This window comes from Miniopterus natalensis, chromosome 9 (genome assembly GCF_054644295.1).
Source record: "Miniopterus natalensis isolate mMinNat1 chromosome 9, mMinNat1.hap1, whole genome shotgun sequence".
NCBI classification, from domain to species: domain Eukaryota; kingdom Metazoa; phylum Chordata; class Mammalia; order Chiroptera; family Miniopteridae; genus Miniopterus; species Miniopterus natalensis.
This window is the reverse complement of record NC_142089.1, coordinates 68,450,592-68,471,035: the sequence shown is the minus strand read 5'-3', so window position 1 is coordinate 68,471,035 and position 20,444 is coordinate 68,450,592. Positions and strand designations below refer to the sequence as shown.

Genomic DNA, 20,444 nt, shown 5'->3' with positions numbered 1-20,444 from the left:
GGTCTTGGCCACTGTGGATAATGCTGCAGTGAACATAGGGGTGCATATATCTTTGCGAATAAATGTTTTCAAAATTTTCTGGTAGATACCCAGAAGGGGGGTTGCTGGGTCATATTGCTATCAGTGGGGAGTCCTCCGTGTCCCCACCAGTTGCCCGTGAAAGTGGACTTCGAGGAAAGGCACTTTCTGAGACTCGCATGGGAGAACGAGTAACATTTATTTGCATGGAATTAAACCTCTGAGTTTCCAAGGCCCCATTTGCCTCTGTCCTGCCAAGGAAGAAGTCCTATTTCATCTTCAGCAGAGCTGGGATTAAAGCCACTGCCCAGAGTTTCCCTCCAGATTTGCACAGTCCAGCCCAGCATCAGGCTAGCTTAGCCTGTGTTCCCCGCTGTAGTCCATTGTGTGTGGGGTCTGCATGGCCACGGGCCATGCAACTTCTAGGGCCACATGGCTATGGATGGAACTCGGGGGTGCGCAAGGAAGCAGGAGCAAAGCTAGAGGAACTAGAGAGTGAGAATTCCTTTGTCTGGGGATTTTAACCTTCTAAGATTTCACGCCCTTGTAGTGGCTCCACCCCCTCTGGCCAGTTATCTTTGTTTCCAGGTTAGACTGACAGGCAGGTATTTTCCCTAAGTCACCCTGACTTTATATTATTTTTTTAAATCCTCACCTGGGGATAATTTTTCCCTTGCTTTTCAGAGAGAGTGGAAGGGAGAGACAGAGAGGGAGAGAGAAAAACATCAATGTGACAGACACATGGATTGGTTGCCTTCCACACGCGCCCTGACCAGGGCCAAGATAGATCCTGCAACTGAGGTATGTACCCTTGACCAGAATCAAACCTGGGACCCTTTAGTCCACCGGCCAGTGCTCTAACCACTGAGCAAAACTCGCCAGGGCTGTCACCCTGACTTTAATGCTCATGTGTTCATCTTCCCCTTTGTTGGACCCCTACCCCCAGTGATCTGCTGAGAATGGACTGGTGGTTCCCTGGGGAGTGTGAAGTTGCAGGTTCCTGGTGAAGCTGCCCAGAATGCCATGCTCATGTCTGGCCTTCCTCCTGCTCCTTTCCTATTATTAATATTAATAACTAGGTAATTACAATGGTAACAATACGGTAACTCTATTCTTAATTTTTTGAGGAACTTCCATATTGTTTTCCCTGGTAGCTGTACCAGTTTACATTCTTACCAGCAGGAATGAGGATTCCTTTTTCTCTGCACCTCTCCAGCAGTTACTACTTGTATTGTTGATAATAGAAGAAAACATAGGTACTAAACTCATGGACCTTGGTCTTAGAGAAGATTTTATGAATTTGACCCCAAAGGCAAGGGAAGTAAAGGCAAAAATAAATGAATGGAACTATATCAACCTAAAAAGCTTCTGAACAGAAAAAGAAACTACCAACAAAACAAAAAACAACCAACCAAATGGGACAAGATATTTGCAAACAACAACTCCGACAAGGGATTAGTATAAAAATATATAAAGAATTCATACAACTCAACACCAAACAAACAGAACAGTCCAATTAAAAAATGGGCAGATGACCTAAACAGACACTTCTCCCAAAAACACATACAAGTGGCCAACAGATATGTGAAAAGATGTTCAACTTCACTAAGTATCAGGGAAATGCAAATCAAAGCTACAATGAGATACCACTTCACACCTGTTAGAATAACTGTTATCCTCTAAGTGTTTCTATCCTTGACCTACTTGGTGCTTTTGACACCTCCTTGTCACCCCTTCTTTCCTTGGATTTAGGCATGACTTTTCTTATCTTAACCTCTTGATTCCTTTTCTCTTTTCCCAGCCCATGGACAGTGCTTCCCAGTGTTGTTTTATAAATCCTCAGCACTTCTCACTTTCTCTCCAAGCTTCTCTAACTTCCTTGGGAAGCTCATAGTCTGCCAGATTTAGTGTCATGATTCCCTTTATATATGCCAGTGACTTTTAGAACTCTGTCTCTAATTCTGAGTTGTGATGTTTCTATATTTATTATCAAGTATAAGATGTTTAAACTTTGACTTTTTTTCTAACAACTGAAAATAAAATCTAAGAGACGAGTGTACATCATGTTCTTGAGGTACCTTTTAGATATATTTGTGTCACTCATTGAACCCCTGTTTGCTAGTTGAGTAATGAAAAGATTTTGAAGATGGGTTTAAAGCCTTTGAAAAGTTGTTTTCTATTCTTACCTTCTGCTACCCCCTGTCTCTGCTTTGGCCCAGTATCTGCTGCCTGTCTTTTGCTTTAGACTCTTCTGTGACATTCTTTGCTTAATATATCTTGTCCCACTGCAAGTTCCCTTCTTCACAGGCAGATTTTCCAGACTAATTCTGACTGTCCTCAGGGCTCTTGGCAGTTGAGCTTTTTTGTCAGCCATAAAATGAGGAGGAATTGCTTTCATAACTTCGACGCTTCCCAGACCCATTATTTTTTGGTTGGTAAGAAGGGAAGCAGTGCTCTTCTGGGTTTGCCTTTGGAGGATAGGAGTGTTTGGTGTGTCTGTCACACAACAAAATCACTTAACCTTAATATGTATAAACATTTTTAAAAAATATGTTGTTGTTTTTTTTTAAATTTCAGAGAGAGGAAGGGAGAGGGAGAGAGAGAGAAACATCAGTGAAGAGAGAGGGTCATTGATCTGCTGCCTCCTGCATGCCCCCCACTGGTGATCAAGCCTTCAACTTAGGCATGTGCCCTGACTGGGAACCCAACCGTGACCTCCTGGTTCATGGGTTGATGCTCAACCCCTGAGCAACACCAGCCGGGCTTAACCTTAATATGTAATAAATATAAAATCATCTTTCCTGACAATGTGCTTTTTTATACAGATATCATTTTTATGTCATTAAAAATATATTGCAACTTTTTACTTTCTCCTAATCATCACAGTTGAGTATGTCCATCAATAGTGCCACACTGTGTGGCTGTGTTGCAAAGTGACCCAATAAAATTGAGTCTGAAAGGCCTATTGAGAAAAGCCATTCAGGGAAAATAAATTCAATACAATTCAATCTATATTTCTGTATCTCCTTGTAAGTTTGGATTAGGGCCTATAGTAAATGTGGTAGAATTTAGAAAATGATGTGTGTGTTTTTGCCCATCATTAATTAAAGTATTTCATTAATTGGATTGGTAACATTTTGCTGAATCAGAGTACAGTTGGACTTCTGTAAGTATAAATATACTCCCTTTCAGGCGGTTTTGTAGCCATTTTTATTAACATGGGAGAACAGATGATATATTCTTTAGAATTATGGGAGGTGAGCAAAACACTTCTGGGAGAGATGAAAAGGAAAAATATTTTTGTGTGTAACTTGGTTGTTTTTTTTTAGAATAATATTACAAAAAATGACATCTTTCTAGCTCTTACTGTATTTATAATTTTGAGAAAGCGGTGAGCATTGAGATACAGTAGTGGTGACTATTTTGCTTAGTATATAAGGGAACATTCAGAGAAAAATTTATTTTTAATATATCTTTATTGATTTCAGAGAGAGGAAAGGAGAGAGAAAGAGAGAGAGAGAAAGAGAGAGAGAGAGATAGAAACATCAATGATGAGAGAGTCATTGATTGAGCCCACAACCCGGGCATGTGCCCTGACCGGGAATCGAACCCCGATTGCCTGGATCCTATGTCGACGCTCAACCGCTGAGCCACGCCCGGCCGGGCTCAGAGAAAAATTTAAAAGCCTTACGTGCAAAATACACCTCCTCAGGTTGATATCTAGGTATTTACAGAGAAGCGATTCTATAAGAGTTATATTCTATGAATTTTATTAATGGATATGTTTGATGAGCCTAAACCTGAAGCTGATATGGACAAATATTTATAAAAATTGGAGATTTTCAGTGATGAAGACAAATTCATTCATTTGTTCAGCATATATTGAGAGCTTTCTACATGCTATGAGTTACGTATCTTTTTACAGATTTTATTTTATGGTTAAAGATTTCCTGGGAGGTTTAGCTGATCAGAGTCACTATTTCTTTATGGAAATTATGGATATTAGATTTATAATTTAAAAAGCTAGATTAAAAATGCATAGTATTTTTCAAGACAAAGTGCTGACTTTAACACACTTAGAAGGGTGTGGTATACTGTCGCAGATTAGTGGAGATAGGAGGAAGTTGGAGACAGTCAAGTATATTTATTTATATAGCAGGTAATTATGAGTATTGACTCTGGGCTGGCTTATGATAGGTGCTTGTGCTGCCACAGTCAACATATTAATGGCTCTTGTATGTATTCTTATAATTTATATTATAGTAGTAGAAATTGAGAGCAAACAAGCAAGTTATTTAAACTGTGCTGGTGGGAGTTTGTTGAAGAAAGTAAAAAGGTGCTTTAATAGAAAATAAATGGAGAGGGATATTAAAAAATAAGGTAATTATGGAGAACCTCCTTGAGGACTTGGTATTGAAATTGAGATCTATGAGAAGAAATGAGCTCAGTAAGGACATTTCACATCGAGCGAACAGCCCAAAGCAGGAAAGAGTTTGGGTTGTTTGTGGAACTTAAAAAAGGCCTCTGTGACAGGAAGGTGACATGGACAGTGGTTCAAGATGGGCCTAGAAGGATGGCAGGGCCAGACTGTACAGTACCTCGCCATATGGAGTTTGGATTTTAATCTCTATGTAATCGAAAACTATTGAACAATGATGTCATTAATTTATATTTTTAGAAGCTCCCTTTCCACCGTTGCAAAGAAAGTAATTTGTAGTGGGGTTAGATTAAAAGCAGGAAGATCAGTTAGGCAGTTTCGTAATGGACAAGGTCAAAGACAGGGTGAAGCTGAAAGACTGGAGACACTTTAGAGGCAGAAATGGGTAGGGCACAAGGAGTGAGACAGCGTAGAATCAGAGGTGACTTAGTTTTTGACCTGAAAACCAGAGAGAATGGTGGTGCCCTTTGTTATGAGGGCCTGTGGGGGTCTCTCTGGGATAGACTTAAAGCTGTAGTCAGTGCAAATTTTGCAGCTTTTAGATATTTTCATTATTTAAGAATAAAGACAGCCTGGCCAAGTGTGGCTAGGTGGTTGAGCATCCACCTAGGATCCAGGAGATGGCGGTTCAATTCCCAGTCAGGGCACATGGCCGGGTTGCGGGCTCGATCCCCAGTCGGGGGCGTGCAGGAGGCAGCCGATCAATGACTCTCATCATTGATATTTCTCTCTCCCTCTCCTTTCTTCTCTCTGAAATTAGTAAAGACATATTTAAAAGAAAAAAGAATAAAGACACAGTGTACTCTTATGAAATGAGAAAAAAGGGACAGAGCAAACTAAAATACATTAGAAAGAAGAAATAATCAAGATGAAAGCTGAAGCTAATGAAACAAGATTGTAGAAGGATAGAGACCTGTAATAGCTGGTTCTTTGAAATAGTAAAGCAGAATAAGATTTATATGTCTGATTAGGAAATTCAAACAGCAAAAAATTTACAAGACTAGAAATGAAAAAAAGACATAGTCAGAGATGCAGGAGTGATTCAAAGAAGATAGAAAGATGACTGCATTCCGCTTTATGGCAAAGGCTTTGGAAAACCTGAAGAAATGGATCATTTCCTGGCCAAACCTAAATGTCCAAATTTGATCTAGGAAGAAGTGGAAAACTTGAGTAGATTGAAAAAGTGGTTAAAGATCTACCTTTTAAAAAGGCAGTGGGATCATACGGAGTTATAACCGAGTTTTATGTAACCTTTGAAAAACAAATAATTGTATTATTACTTAAACTGACCCCGAAGATTGTGAAAAGCTCCTACTTCATTTGTAAAATAGGCATACGTTTAACTACAAAGCCCAATAGAGTACAAAACAAGCAAGGAGACCAATTTAATGTTGACTGTAGAGGCAAACACTCTAAATAAAATATTAGCGGATAGAGCCCATCGGTGTATTTGAGGACCCAGCTATGACCAGGTAAGTTTTATTCCAGGAACAAGAGAGAAAATCTATCAGTACAGTCCCTCACACAATCATATTAAAGATAGAAAATCATATGATCACATCAGTAGATGCTGAAAAAGCATTTAAGACAATGTATAGCACTACTAATAAAAAGCATAAATTAAGAACAAAAAGAATGGAAACTAATAGACCATTTACCAAAACCGAGTATCGTCCTAAACAGCAAAACACAATAAAATCACATCAGAAACTAAGCAGCCTTGCTATCACTATGCAGTCATTCATTTAACAGATATATTTTCAGTATCTCTTTGGGCCAGGGTATTGTTCTATGTCCTGAGGAATGAAAAAGGAAGACAAAAAGCTGTGACTTGTGGAGCTTATATTCTTTTTTAAAAAAGTAGGTTTTTATTGATTTTAGAGAGAGAAGAAGGGAGAGGGATAGAGATATAGAAACATCAATGAGAGAAACTTCGATGGGCTGCCTCCACGCCTCCCACTGGGGATCAAGCCCACAACCCGGGCATGTGCCCTGACCGGGAATCGAACCACGACCTCCTGATTCATGGGTGGATGCTCAACCACTGAGCCACACCGGCCGGCTGGAGCTTATAGTCTTTGGGAATTATTATTTAACCTTGTTTCAGAGTTTCTAGTGAATTCAGTAAGATGAGAGAAATGAAATAACTAGACTAAATATTGGAAAAGACAAATTTAAACTATCTCTGTTTTTCCTAATTATATGATTACGTATCTTACAATCCAAGAGACTCCCAGTGAAACCTATTAGAATGAATAAGGGAATTTGGTAAGTGGCTGGGTTCAAAATAAACAAACAAAACCACCCACCCTGTAATAGCAATAGGCCCTTAGAAATGAAAAGCAGGAAGAAATTACAATAGTGAAGAAAACAAATACTAAAGAAGAAATTTAAAGGAGAGGCATGTGACGTGGAGGAAATGAAAATGTCTTATTGAAGAACATAAAGGAAGGTTTTAACAAATGGGACATACTGTGTTCTTGGATTGGAAGTCTTAATATTGAAGTATACATTTGATGCACTTCCAGTACCAATCCCAGCATTTTTTAAAATCAATTTGATAAAGTTATCTGAAAGTTTATAACAGGTAAGTGCCACTAATAGCCGAGAAACGAATTTCTGCACTGCTTCCCTCCAAACCCCTGGAATGTAAACTCCATGAAGGAAGGGATTTGGCTCACTCTCGCATCCTCAGCACCTGTAACTGTGTCTGGAAATAGTAGACACTTAATAAATAGTTGAATGAATTAATAAAAAAGACTACTAAGGGGAGAGTTACCAGGTATCAGAATTTACTAAAAAGCCTTGGTATTCAGATTATTAAGGTCAAGGCAGATGTCTGACAAATTAATCAGTAGAGTACAATATAAAACCTGAAATAGATCTCAGAATGCAGGAAGCTTTAAATATGACAAAGATTATATTTTAATCAGAAAATAATTATTTAACAAATGGGATTGGCACAGGTGGCTGTTTGCCTAGACGAAAATAAAATTAGAATTTTATCTTACATATAAAAATAAAAAATAAAGTAAAAAATAAAGCAGGACAAATTTTATAAGAAAATAATATGTATAATATTAAGAGCAGTATTAACTAAGATTAGAATCTCAGAAACTAAACATATGACTACAAAAAGTAAAATCTTTTGTATTTCAAAGGATATTAAGCAAAGCCAGTAAGTAGTAAATTTTGGGAGAAGTGTTTGCAATACAGAGGACAGAGTTTAGTATCTGTAATGACAAAGAACATTTACAAATTGACTAGAAAGGCCCAAAAACCCAATAGAATAAGAATAAGACATAGTTCAGAGAAGAGCAAGTGCAGAAGGCTAACAAATAAGACTCTCAAACTCAATGATCCATATCTGTTGCTGATCTACCTGTTGATATATCTGTTGTTGTTAGGGGGAATAGTACTGGTTGCTGTATGTGTTATATATAGTCTGTTGGAAAGCAATCCAGCAACACGTTAGAAGTAATACTGTCTGACCCAGGAATTCTGTTCCCTGTTCTCTTAAAGAAACAAAAACACCTGTATGTAAGGATATGTATTTGTATTACAAGGTTGTGTTCTGCCGTAATGTGTAAGGGGGAAAAGTAGAGATAAGCGAATATTTACCAAGAGAGGAATGGTTGGCTATATCCAAATGGTGAAATATTATGCAGCCATTTAGAAAGGAATTTAGGGCCCTATCAATTGAATTGAAAGATTTTCATGAGCCATTTATTGAATGGGAAAAGCAAGATGCAGAAAACTGGGCATGCTATAGTAGTTAGAAAACAACAACGGGAAAAGGTGTGTTTTATATGTATCTTTACAGTTATGTGTACCTGGCTAAATAAATGCACATAGAAATATATATGGAAGAAAATATACCAGGTAGTTAATATGGGTTACTGGGGGGGAAAGGGGTGGCACTCGGGCTGATGAGGGTGGAGGAAAGTGAAGAGAAATTAACCAAATAAAAGAGAAAACACACAGAGACCATTAATAAAGAAACAACAATATGCATGACGACTTTTGTATATTTATGTATATACATTTGTGTGTATATTGTGGGCACGTGCATGTGCAGCACACACGTGCAAATGACACTTTAAAGAATTCCTATTGGCTTTGTTTTTTTGTTTTTTTAATTATTCACGATTCCTACTTGACTACTAAGTGGGAACCTGGATCTAAAAACAGTAAATTCTCAAAATGGTAATTGTATCATGACTCTTTGTGTTGTAAGTAGCAGAAATCCAACCAAAAACTAGCATAAGCAAAAACGGAGATTTATGGGCCCCCGGGAGCCTTCCTGAGCAGTTAGACCCAGAAGCCCAGTGCAGCCCTCATTAGGTCTGTCTGTTGCCGCTGTCTGTGTCTCTGCCTCTTGCTTTCCTTTACTTCTCTTTTTATTTTTGGCTTTTTTCTCTCTCTGGGTGGTGTGGCCAGTTCCTTGATACATCTCTTTTTTTTTTTTTTTTCTTTCTGATTCTGTGTTCCCTCCCCTGGCTTCTGGTATGTTCCCTCGTCCTCTAGCTTGAAATAAAAAAAGCCGGGAAGGAGCACCGACAGGCCTGGTTTGAGTCACATGCCCCCAGACTGATCCTCAGGGCTGGGTCACAGATCCACACCTTCCGAGAGAAGGGAGTTACAGTGCAGCGATGGCGCTTGCAGGCCAACCAGGGTCACATAATGTGAGCGCGTGGGGAACTCCCCCAAACAAGCGGAGCCGCTGGAAGGGAGCAGTGCGGCCTGACGCAGAAGGACGGGCCCCAGGCAGGCAGGACCACAGGCGCGCACGGGAGGCGCTTGGCTTCAGATCCTGTAGGAGCCAAGTTAACATCAACATCAAAAGGATTGAGTTGTGGAGGAAGTGAATTTGAGTCAAATAGTAAGTACTGTACATTTAGGGCGGTGAAAATAGACATTTGTGCAGCAGTTTATGTTGGTTTTTGAGAATTATGATAGGTAATTATCCATTTGTATATCCTTATCCTTGTAGATCATTTATGATAGGATTAAAGACTTAAGTGATGAATAAGGAATACTAGCTTCATACATTTGAATGTGATATATTTTTCTAGTAAAAGAAAAGCTTTTGTATTTGTTTTCCCAGCTTTATTAAGATATGATTGACACGTAACGTTATGTAAGTTTAAAGTAACATGATTGGATACATGTATATATTGCAAAGTGATCACCACCATTAGATTAGATAACACAACCGTCACCTCACATCGTCGCATATTTGGCTTCTGAGGCAGCTTTAGTGTGCTGGACGCTTCCCCCTGCACCTGGTGAGGCATACTTTCAGCAGTTGTTTTTATCAAGGAATACTCCAGACTTGCTCATCTCAAAGATTTCATCTCTTGTAATATTGTAATGCCTGGATATTTAGGTGATAAATGGATGACTCACATTTCAATCTTGTGAAAAAAACTAAGGAGCTTACAGGTCACAGAAGAAGAAAATAATAAGTTGATCTAAATATCCATTGACAGGACAATCTGGGCTATCAAATAGCTGACGTATTTAGCCACAGCTTTTTTTCAGACTTGTTGCTGTGGAAGATAAACTAGTACAGAGTACACTGCCCGATGGTGAAGCACAACGTGAACACGCGGGCCCCACCCAGGGCAGGCGGCAGAGCCTCCCGGCCTCCCTGCAGCGCAGCCGTCCACGCTCTCCCCCAGCACAGTCCCCTCGGCACAGTCCCCTCGGCACAGTCCCCCAGCCCAGTCCCCTTGGCACAGTCCCCTCAGCACAGTCACCCCAGCCCAGTCCCCTCGGCACAGTCCCCCCGGCACAGTCCCCTCCGCACAGTCCCCTCGGCACAGTCCCCTCGGCACAGTCCCCCAGCACAGTCCCCCCAGCACAGTCCCCTTAGCACAGTCCCCTCTGCACAGTCCCCCAGCCCAGTCCCCTCCACACAGTCCCCTCGGCACAGTCCCCTCAGCACAGTCCCCCCAGCCCAGTCCCCTCCGCACAGTCCCCCAGCCCAGTCCCCCAGCCCAGTCCCCTCCGCACAGTCCCCCCAGCCCAGTCCCTTCCGCACAGTCCCCCAGCCCAGTCCCCTCCGCACAGTCCCCCAGCCCAGTCCCCCAGCCCAGTCCCCTCTGCACAGTCCCCCCAGCCCAGTCCCCCCAGCCCAGTCCCCTCGGCCCAGTCCCCTCGGCCCAGTCCCCCCAGCCCAGTCCCCTCGGCACAGTCCCCCCAGCCCAGTCCCCCAGCCCAGTCCCCCCAGCACAGTCCCCCAGCCCAGTCCCCTCGGCCCAGTCCCCTCAGCACAGTCCCCTCAGCCCAGTCCCCCCAGCCCAGTCCCCTCAGCCCAGTCCCCCCGGCCCAGTCCCCCCAGCCCAGTCCCCCCAGCCCAGTCCCCTCAGCCCAGTCCCCCAGCCCAGTCCCCTCCGCACAGTCCCCCAGCCCAGTCCCCTCGGCCCAGTCCCCTCAGCACAGTCCCCCTAGCCCAGTCCCCTCGGCACAGTCCCCTCGGCACAGTCCCCCCAGCCCAGTCCCCTCCGCACAGTCCCCTCCGCACAGTCCCCTCGGCACAGTCCCCCAGCACAGTCCCCCGGCCCAGTCCCCTCGGCCCAGTCCCCTCGGCCCAGTCCCCTCAGCACAGTCCCCTCAGCCCAGTCCCCCCGGCCCAGTCCCCCAGCCCAGTCCCCTCGGCCCAGTCCCCTCAGCACAGTCCCCCCAGCCCAGTCCCCTCGGCACAGTCCCCTTGGCACAGTCCCCCCAGCCCAGTCCCCTCCGCACAGTCCCCTCGGCACAGTCCCCCAGCACAGTCCCCCGGCCCAGTCCCCTCGGCCCAGTCCCCTCGGCCCAGTCCCCCAGCCCAGTCCCCTTGGCACAGTCCCCCCAGCCCAGTCCCCTCCGCACAGTCCCCTCGGCCCAGTCCCCCAGCACAGTCCCCCAGCACAGTCCCCCGGCCCAGTCCCCTCGGCCCAGTCCCCTCAGCACAGTACCCCCAGCCCAGTCCCCTCAGCACAGTCCCCCCAGCCCAGTCCCCTCCGCACAGTCCCCTCGGCCCAGTCCCCTCAGCACAGTCCCCCCAGCCCAGTCCCCTCCGCACAGTCCCCCGGCCCAGTCCCCTCGGCCCAGTCCCCTCGGCCCAGTCCCCTCAGCACAGTCCCCCAGCCCAGTCCCCTCGGCACAGTCCCCTCAGCGGCGGCGGCTGTCCTGACTCTATCTGATCACTTCCTGGCTCTTCCTTTTTGTTTCTATTTAAACTCGCACGCCCACTGCAGCTTAGCTTTGCGTCTTTCTGGAAATGAAGTCGCACAGTCTGTGCTCTCCAGGGCCTGGCTGTCGTCATCGTTGTCCACGGTTGTGGGGCGAAGGTAGGGTGGGCACAGGCCGGAAGGCGTCTCTTCCTGAGGACCGCGCAACAACTCCGACCCATCGTAGCCCTATAAAGTTACAGAGTTTAGGTTCTTGCTGGAGTTCTTTGAGGGACCTTGGCGTCATAATGAGGCAGATGAAGTACTTACTGAGAACCCTAGCAGTTGGGACCCAGCTTCCGAGGGACGATCCGCAGGCTGCGTCAGCCGCTGCAGGAGGGGCACCTGTGCTGCTGCAGCTGTTGGCCAGCCCCGCCCAGAAGTGCCTCTCAGAGGCAGGAATTGCTGGTGTGTGTCAGGCTCATGCGGGGGTTTTCTAGAATTGACCTTAGAATTAAAGTAGGTATCTTTCTTATTGTATATTTGAACATTTGGCATTTTCTTTCTTTGTTGCCGGGAAGCCTCCATATGAATTGTATATATATGAACATTATGATTATTTAATACTATATCAACATATTCCAAGGTCTAACAGAGTGTTCCTGTGATGAAGGAAAGCTTTGTTTCAAGTAATAGCTCAATGTCATCTAAGCAAGTAATTTGTGTTCACTGAATGATAAACTAGAAATTGTGGCCAGCCCAGCATAAAACATTCTTGCCACTCTTCTAATGGTTGGAAGCTTGGTGTAGAAAGTATTCTTGTGACCAACTGACAGCATCGTGTATTCTCAGATACAATTAAGCCTTTTAAAAATTTTCATTTTCCCAGTTGTATTGGGATGTAATAGCACTGTGTAAGTTTAAGGTATACAGCACAATTATTTGACTTACATTTAAAAAAATAATGTTTTTATTGATTTCAGAGAGAGGAGGGGAGAGGGAGAGAGAGAAGCATCAATGATGAGAGAGTCATTGATCAGCTGCCTCCTGCACATCCCCCTTCTGGGGATCGAGCCCACAACCTGGGCATGTGCCCTGACCGGGAATCGAACCACAGTCTCCTGGGTCGATGCTCAACCACTGAGCCACACCAGCTAGGCTTGACTTACATTTATTGTGAAATGATTAAAATGATTACAACCCATAATAAGTTTAGTTAACATTCATTATCTGATACAGATACAAAAAAAGAAAAAAGAAACCTTGGCCTGTGTGGCTCAGGGGTTAGAGGGTTGGCCCACGTACCAAAGGGTCTCAGGTTTGATTCCCTGTCAAGGGCATGTACCTGGGTTGCGGATTGGCTCCCTGCCCCTGGTCGGGGCACATACGGGAGGCAACCAGTCAATGTGTCTCTCTCACATCGATGTTTCTCTCCCCCATCCCTTCTCCTCTCTCTGAAAAGCAATGGAAAAAATATCCTTGGGTGGGGGTTAACAAAACAAAAAAAGAGAAAGAAAGAAGATGCTTTTCCTTGTGATGAGAACCTCTAGGATTTACTCTCTCAACAACTTTCAAATACACCATACAGCAGTGTTAGCTATAGCCATGTTGTACGCTACATCCCTGGTACTTATTTATCTTATAACTGGAAGTTTGCACTTTTGACCACCTTCATCCAATTTCCTGCTCCCCCACCCCCCACTCCTGGTAACCAGAAATGTAATCTTTAGATCTCATTTTCTATGTGTGTTTTTGTTTAGATTCCACATATGAGATCAAACTTATGCCTGACTTATTTCACTATAGCATGATGCCTTAAAAGTTCATCCATGTTGCCAAAAAGGACAAGATTTTTTTTTCATGGCTGCATAATATTCCATTGTGTGTGTATGTGTGTGTATTTATCACATCTTTATCCATTCATCCGTTGACAAACACTTGAGTGGTTTCCATGCCTTGGCCTTTGTAAGTAATGCTGCTGTGAACCTTGGAGTGCAGGTATCTCTTTGACATTGTGTTTTCATTTCCTTCGGATATATTCCCAGAAGTGGGATGGCTGGACCATGTGGTAGTTCTCTTTTTCATTTTTTGAGGAAGCTTCCATACTCTTCTATAGAGACTGTACCAACTTACAATCTCACAACAGTGCACAAGGGTTCCCTTTCATCCCCACCTCACCAGCATTTGCCGTCTCTTGTCTTTTCTATCACAGCTATTCTAACAGGCATTAGGTGATGCCTCATTGTGGGTTTGATTTGCGTTTTATGATTAGTGATGTTGAGCACCTTTTCATGTACCTGCTGACCACTCATATTACCTTCTTTGGGAAAATGTCTGTTCAGGTCCTTTGCCCATTTTAAAATTGAATTATTTGTGTGTGTGTGTTTTTGCTATTGAGTTGTATGAGTTCTTTATATATTTCAGATACTAACCCCTGATCAGATATATGTTTTGCAAACATTTTTTCTCCATTCCATAAGTTATGTTTTTATTTTGCTAATCATTCCCTGGCTGTGCAGAAGCATTTTAAGTTTGATGAAGTCCCACTTGTTTATTTGGGTTTTATTGCTTGTGCTTTTAGGTGTCACATCCAAAAAAATCATTGCCAAGGCCCACATCAAGGAGCTTTTTTCCCTGTGTTTTCTTTTAGGAGACTTACATTTAAGTCTTTAGTCCATTTTGAGTTAATTTTCGTGAGTGGTAGAAGATGGGGATCTAGTTTTCTTACACAAAAACCTTTTGCTGGTGTTTCTGTATGTATATTTTGGCTTTCTGTGCTTTTTAGATGTAATTTTGCTTATTTATCCCCATTGAATACTTTGTTCTCTCTCTTCCTGGTGTCATTATGTGTGTGTTTATATACTTTTTGTTCTTTCTCGCACAACTTCGCACACATCTGTCCCTTTGATGGCAATAGAGGCAATCAGTGCTGGGAATTCTGCTGCTACCGTCGACTTCAGGGTGCCCGTGATCCAGAGGGCATGAGGCTGCGCGGAGAGAGCTCAGCCTGTTCAGTGCGGATGGGCCTTTGCGTGGCTGCTTGGAGGACTGAGGGAGTGGGAGCCGTCCAGTAAGCAGATCACCAGAGGCCTGCCCAGGAGGAGGGACCGTCCTGTGAAGGCAGCTAGGACCGGATGTGGTGCCAGCGATAGAGCAACCCGTCCTTGATCACCCTGGAGCTGTTCACCCCACAGGACAATAAAGAGCCAGCTCTGTGAAACTGTGGGCGAGAGAAAGTCATGTTTTACAGTGACGAGGGCACGTGTATTCTGAACAGGATCAGGATCAGAAATGAAGTAAATATTTAGGGCACCCAGAGGGAAGGAGATCCAGGAGCTGATGCTTGTGTCTGTGTATCCTGTGAGTGTGTGAGAGTGGATTCGCAGTCATTTGCTTATGGTAGTGATTATGAAATACACGCACTTATATACAGCAAACTTTATTTTCTAAAAATCCTACGTACGCGTTTTGGCTGATGTCAGGTTCTGTTTATTGACTGTCTTTTCCCACCAAGAACATCTTGCCACTGATATCCATTATATTCTACATTCTTATATTATATGGTCAATTAAAAATTCAGTTAAAGTCATGAGTAAAAAGGAAGGTAATATGTACTCATCTGCCAGCTACTCATGATCTCAGAAATTATCCCAGTTTAGCTACCCACTGCCTCTTCTCTGTTAAGGCAGTATGACCCGCAGGAAATTTTAAATTACAGCATAGTTGCACTCTTTCTCGGGACTGTTATGGCAGTTATTATTGCTATTATTGCTTGGGGGGCGGGGCGCTCGGAAATTCAAATACATTTGTATATTTTTTCCAAGCAAAACATAATTTAATACAAATCTACTACCAAAATCACATATATTAAAGCAAAATAAAAATCATTTGGACATTTCCCGTATTGTCTCTCCCTTCTATCGGTACTAATAGTTGAGAACTAACTGCACATGAAATGGGCCTCAGCCATTTGTCCAAAGCAACCACAGGCCGACATTAAAGACAGGTGGTGTTTTGCTTTCTGTTCACGAGAGAAAGCGAGTTTTCATGCGATGCGGCAGGCAGGTGGGCACACCCTGAGTGCTTCTCGATAGCCACGCGTGCGGGGCTCTTCATGTCTGCAGACATGACTGTGCATGGCTATTGTGCCCACTCCCCTTTCTTGGGCCTTAGACTTGGCATGTTTATAGTGCTTATGCCAAGTGTCATGCGCTTCACTCTTCCTTGAGTGGATGTGTATGAACAGCTATGGCTCTTCAGACTAGTATTGAGACAAAAAGTTTGAAATTGCGTATCAAATGGTAAAGGCATTTATAACGGATTTCTTTTCACTGGGAAGGTGAGAACAGTCTACTGCATTTAAATATGCTGTCATCTCTATCAAAGTACTTTCTGAAAATGCATTTTAATCATTTGTCCTTAAGGTTTCTCTTCTTTTGTGTGTTCCTGAGCACTGTTGAGGGTGTTTAGATGACTGGTATTTACACCAAGGACACTTTCAGTTAGTCTGTAGTGAATCGAATTTGATGACAAATGTATGTACTTCTGATATGCGTCCCATTCTATTTCCAAAGATGCCAGACTTTGTTACAAGTTTCAGAGAGAAAACCCCTGTATCTAGCTGTACGCACAGTGCTCTGGAGTGTATTTTACACCATTAAGATTCTTAATTCCTTCTCTCTTTTTTTGCTTACAAACAAGAAAAGCTTATTGCTCACAGTTCTAGAGGTTAAAAGTCCAAAATCAGGGTGCCAGCAGGGTTGGGTGAGGGCCCTTTTCCAGGTTGCAGACTTTTAGTTGTATCCTCACATGGTGGAAGGGGTGAGTTAATTCCTTCTTTATGATCATATTTGTGGACTGAGAAGCTCAGCATGGAGATAACGCTTTTCTGTCCCAGAGGCAGAAATGTGTCAAAAGTTGAAGGGAATTTAACCTTTTACGTTTACTGCTTCTAATCGTTGAAGTTCAGAAAATTCCAAACAGCACTTTTCAGTAGAACCTTCACTATATTAAACTCTCTTTTTTCCTTTGCAGACTCCCCACCCATGTGGCCTTTTCAAATATGCCTTTGAGACAGAGAGTTCTATGTGGAAGCTGAAATGCCTGGAAGATTTCTTGTTTCTGTCACTACTTTTCCTGCCTTTGTGCATCTCTGCCTGATTTCGATGATGTGACATTCAGAGGGACACCTTCATCGAAGTCTTTCTCCAACAAGACACATCGGGCCAAAGATTGCCCGTATAATTCAAGATGGCTAGTCAGCCGCCAGAAGACGCTGCAGAGTCTCAGGTCTCGGACGAGCTCGAGTGTAAGATCTGCTATAATCGATACAATCTGAAGCAGAGGAAACCCAAAGTGCTGGAGTGTTGTCACAGGGTTTGTGCCAAATGCCTCTATAAGATCATAGACTTCGGGGACTCCCCCCAAGGTGTCATCGTCTGTCCCTTCTGCAGGTTTGAGACATGCCTGCCAGATGATGAAGTCAGTAGCCTGCCCGATGACAACAACATCCTCGTGAACTTGACTTGTGGGGGCAAAGGCAAGAAGTGCCTGCCGGAAAACCCCACCGAGCTGCTGCTGACCCCCAAGAGGCTGGCCTCTCTCGTCAGTCCTTCTCACACTTCCTCCAACTGTCTGGTTATAACCATCATGGAGGTGCAGAGAGAGAGCTCTCCGTCCCTGAGCTCCACTCCCGTGGTGGAATTTTACAGGCCTACAAGCTTCGACTCTGTTACCACTGTGTCACACAACTGGACCGTGTGGAACTGTACCTCCCTGCTGTTTCAGACGTCCATCCGGGTGTTGGTTTGGTTGCTAGGTTTGCTCTACTTCAGCTCCTTACCCTTAGGGATCTACTTGCTGGTCTCTAAGAAGGTCACCCTTGGGGTCATCTTTGTTAGCCTTGTCCCTTCAAGCCTGGTTATTCTGATGGTGTATGGTTTTTGCCAGTGTGTGTGCCATGAATTTCTAGACTGTATGGCACCTTCTTAATCGATATGCAAACTAAGAAACTTGACACACATTGCCATGTTTCAAAGTTAGGCAATTTATCTTATATTTTACGTTCTCCGTGATTAGCGTTCATGACACGTTCTAAGCCATTGGCCCTACGTCTGTGGTCCATTTTCCATCAGGTGTCGACGCAGTTGGTTTTCCTGTGTGCTGGATACAGGTGTCCATTTCTAGTTAGGTGTTAGCAGAGAAGCAAAAATGCGTAAGCTAAGCCTTCATGGAGCTCTTTGCACCAGTCTTCCCAGAGAAAGGGCAGGATTTCCCTCAGCCCTGCTAGACAGACACTAAGGGGGGGGGGGGGGGGGCAGAATTGTTAGGCTACAGTAGAGCCTGCATGGAAGGTTAGGAATGACCTTCCGCTTCTCATCATCGTCAGTGATCTGTGATAGAGGATGCACGCCAGAGGAGAGCTGTTCCAAGACACATCCACCCGAAACGTGTGCACCCGCGACAGCTCTGCCGTTGGCGCTCCCCTGAGCCCCCTTCCGCTGCTTCTCTTAGAAGTCAGTGCTGCTGTGCGTGGGCTGCTGTCCCAGCTGAGGCCCTTGTTCCCCTTGCACGTGCTCCCTTGTCCAGAGGAAACCAGGCCTCATTCCCTTGTGTGGTTTTAATTAAATATTTGTTTTGCCACAATACTAAAGAGAATTAAAAACATTAAGCTGTTTGCATGAAAATAAACTTCATGACAATATGGCCACTTGTCTTTGAGACACACCCTTCCCCCATATTTATTTCCTCTCTCCTCCGAAGTCTCTGGAATTCTCACAGAGCAGTTATTGTTCATGGAAGCCTTCATTTGCGTCTTTCCTGAAAATGTTTCAGCTTGGCTTTTTCTTAAAACCACATTGTTCAATTAGCCCCATCCCTTGCCCTGAGAGGTTTCATCTAAATTGCTTGCTATAAGTTTATGAGAATTTTTTTTTAATTCCCCATTATATTTTAAACCCTATTGTTGACTTATTTAACTTAACCCTGTAACCCTTTGGGGGTAGATTGTGACAGTGGAAACACAGAGAGTGAGCGAGATGTTCTGGTTCACAGCGTGACACACTGAGAACCTGAATGGTTTGCCGCACTCTACCGAGGTAGCCAGAATATCACGGCTTCGGTCTCCGCCAAGGCTGCAGCAGGCAGGCGAAAGAAAGGGTGGGCAAGAGACAGTGCGCTGGGGCCCTGCTCCAGAGACCTGGCAGGGAGGTAAAATGAAGGTGGCAGAGTCTGTTTTAGAATGGATTCAATTTCTTACACAATTTATTTCAAGTAAAATATAAGCTATGTGACTTGAATTGATGAACTCCTTTCCATGCTGTAGGGGAAGTTGAATGTATATATTTATGAGCAGAAATTGTTTAGCGTATTTTAGGTTCGAAGGAATAGAATGTCCACAGAAACTAGACAACAAAAAGCTTTTTAGTCCCTAAAACTCATTACTGATGATTAACATTAAAATATTTATAACTGTTAGAAAAGGGGTATTACTGAGACAACTTTAGCTTGTTTGTGATGAAACATTTGTTGTGTGATATAGTTACAGTGGACAGTTCCAAACTCTTTATTCAGGAGAAATTGACACTTATTTCTAGAATGGTAGTTTGATTTCAGTTATATAACTATTACCTTTGAGACAGCGTACGCCCAAGGTAAGTGGGATATGGTCCAATGAATTTAAGCTCCAAGATACAGCTAAATACCCTTATGATTTAATAAAATCTACTTTAGATAGCATTGTGAATGCAAATTCCTAAAGTCCATTTGTACTTAGAGTAAATACATGGTTAGGAGATGTTTTGTGGTTTGGATTTATATATTTATAAGGTTTTTTAAAAAAATGTTCATTTTGTCTGAACAAAAAATGTTGTTAAATTTGATATTAGAAATGTAACATCAAATAAATTGGGGAGTTATAGGATGAGTTTTCTAGAAAGCTCTGGACATGGGTACTATGCATTTTGCTTATTTGTATAATATGTCTGCAGTTTTAAACTGTATCGCTCTGTGTATTGTGATAGTTTTTTTGTTGTTGTTGTTTTTTAAGTTGCTAGTAAGTTGATTTCATTGTAAAAAGTTTAAATGTATGGCAACAAAAAGCTCTTTATGCTGTTGAATGAACTTGGAGAATGCGTCAATATTTTCTTCACTGTGATGTTTTGTTTGTCCATTAAATTGTTATTATTTCCAAACTAGTAGTTTGGTTTCTCTGACTCATGGTTGGGATTTAATGGTTACTTTGGACCTCTGTTTATGTTAGATCACTGCAAACATGAAGTCCCAGAAGCATTGATTCAGCTACTGCCTTTATCATATGCATGAAGATTTCAGAGCCTTCCTGCAAAGCTGATCTCACCCATCCCACTTCTAAAAGGTTTTCACACTTATAAGAAAAAAAAAAAGCAGAGGAGAAAAATTAAGGAAGATGAAACAGAAATACCTTCGTTGAGTACATTTTTCAGTTTTAGTTTGTTGTCCAGATTTTGCCTAACTGCTCACCAAAATACAGTCCATTTTGGTCGGGGAGTCACTCAGCTCATATGGTCTGGGCAAATTCTAGAAATTACCTGATATCTGAATATGACGACTTTTAAGAAAAACAGAAATAATTTAGACTATGTAGTAGTTATATGCTTATGATAATTAATGAATTGGTACCACATAGTAATCAAAAGTTATAGTTTCATTCACTTCCAAAATCTGTACATAAACCAGCAGAGACTCAGGTTAAGGAGCGCGGGTCCCTGTGCCGGCTGGGCCCTGAGTGGGAGCCGGTGCCCACCGCTGCGAGGCCCTCCGATGATGGGCGTTTGCCTGCTTGTACACAGATACTG

The 20,444-nt window shown here is 43.1% G+C and overlaps 1 protein-coding gene across 1 annotated transcript in view; it reads left to right on the top strand.

Annotated features, from left to right (window-relative positions):
* Positions 1-19,802, top strand: part of RNF182 (ring finger protein 182) — a 56,028-nt gene extending 36,226 nt beyond the window's left edge. The window contains exon 3 of the mRNA XM_087820634.1: positions 16,645-19,802. Within this exon, the coding sequence (XP_087676760.1) occupies positions 16,861-17,601 (741 nt within the window). The 5' untranslated portion in view covers positions 16,645-16,860 and the 3' untranslated portion in view covers positions 17,602-19,802. The remainder of the gene's footprint in view (positions 1-16,644) is intronic.
* The last annotated feature ends 642 nt before the right edge of the window (positions 19,803-20,444 follow it).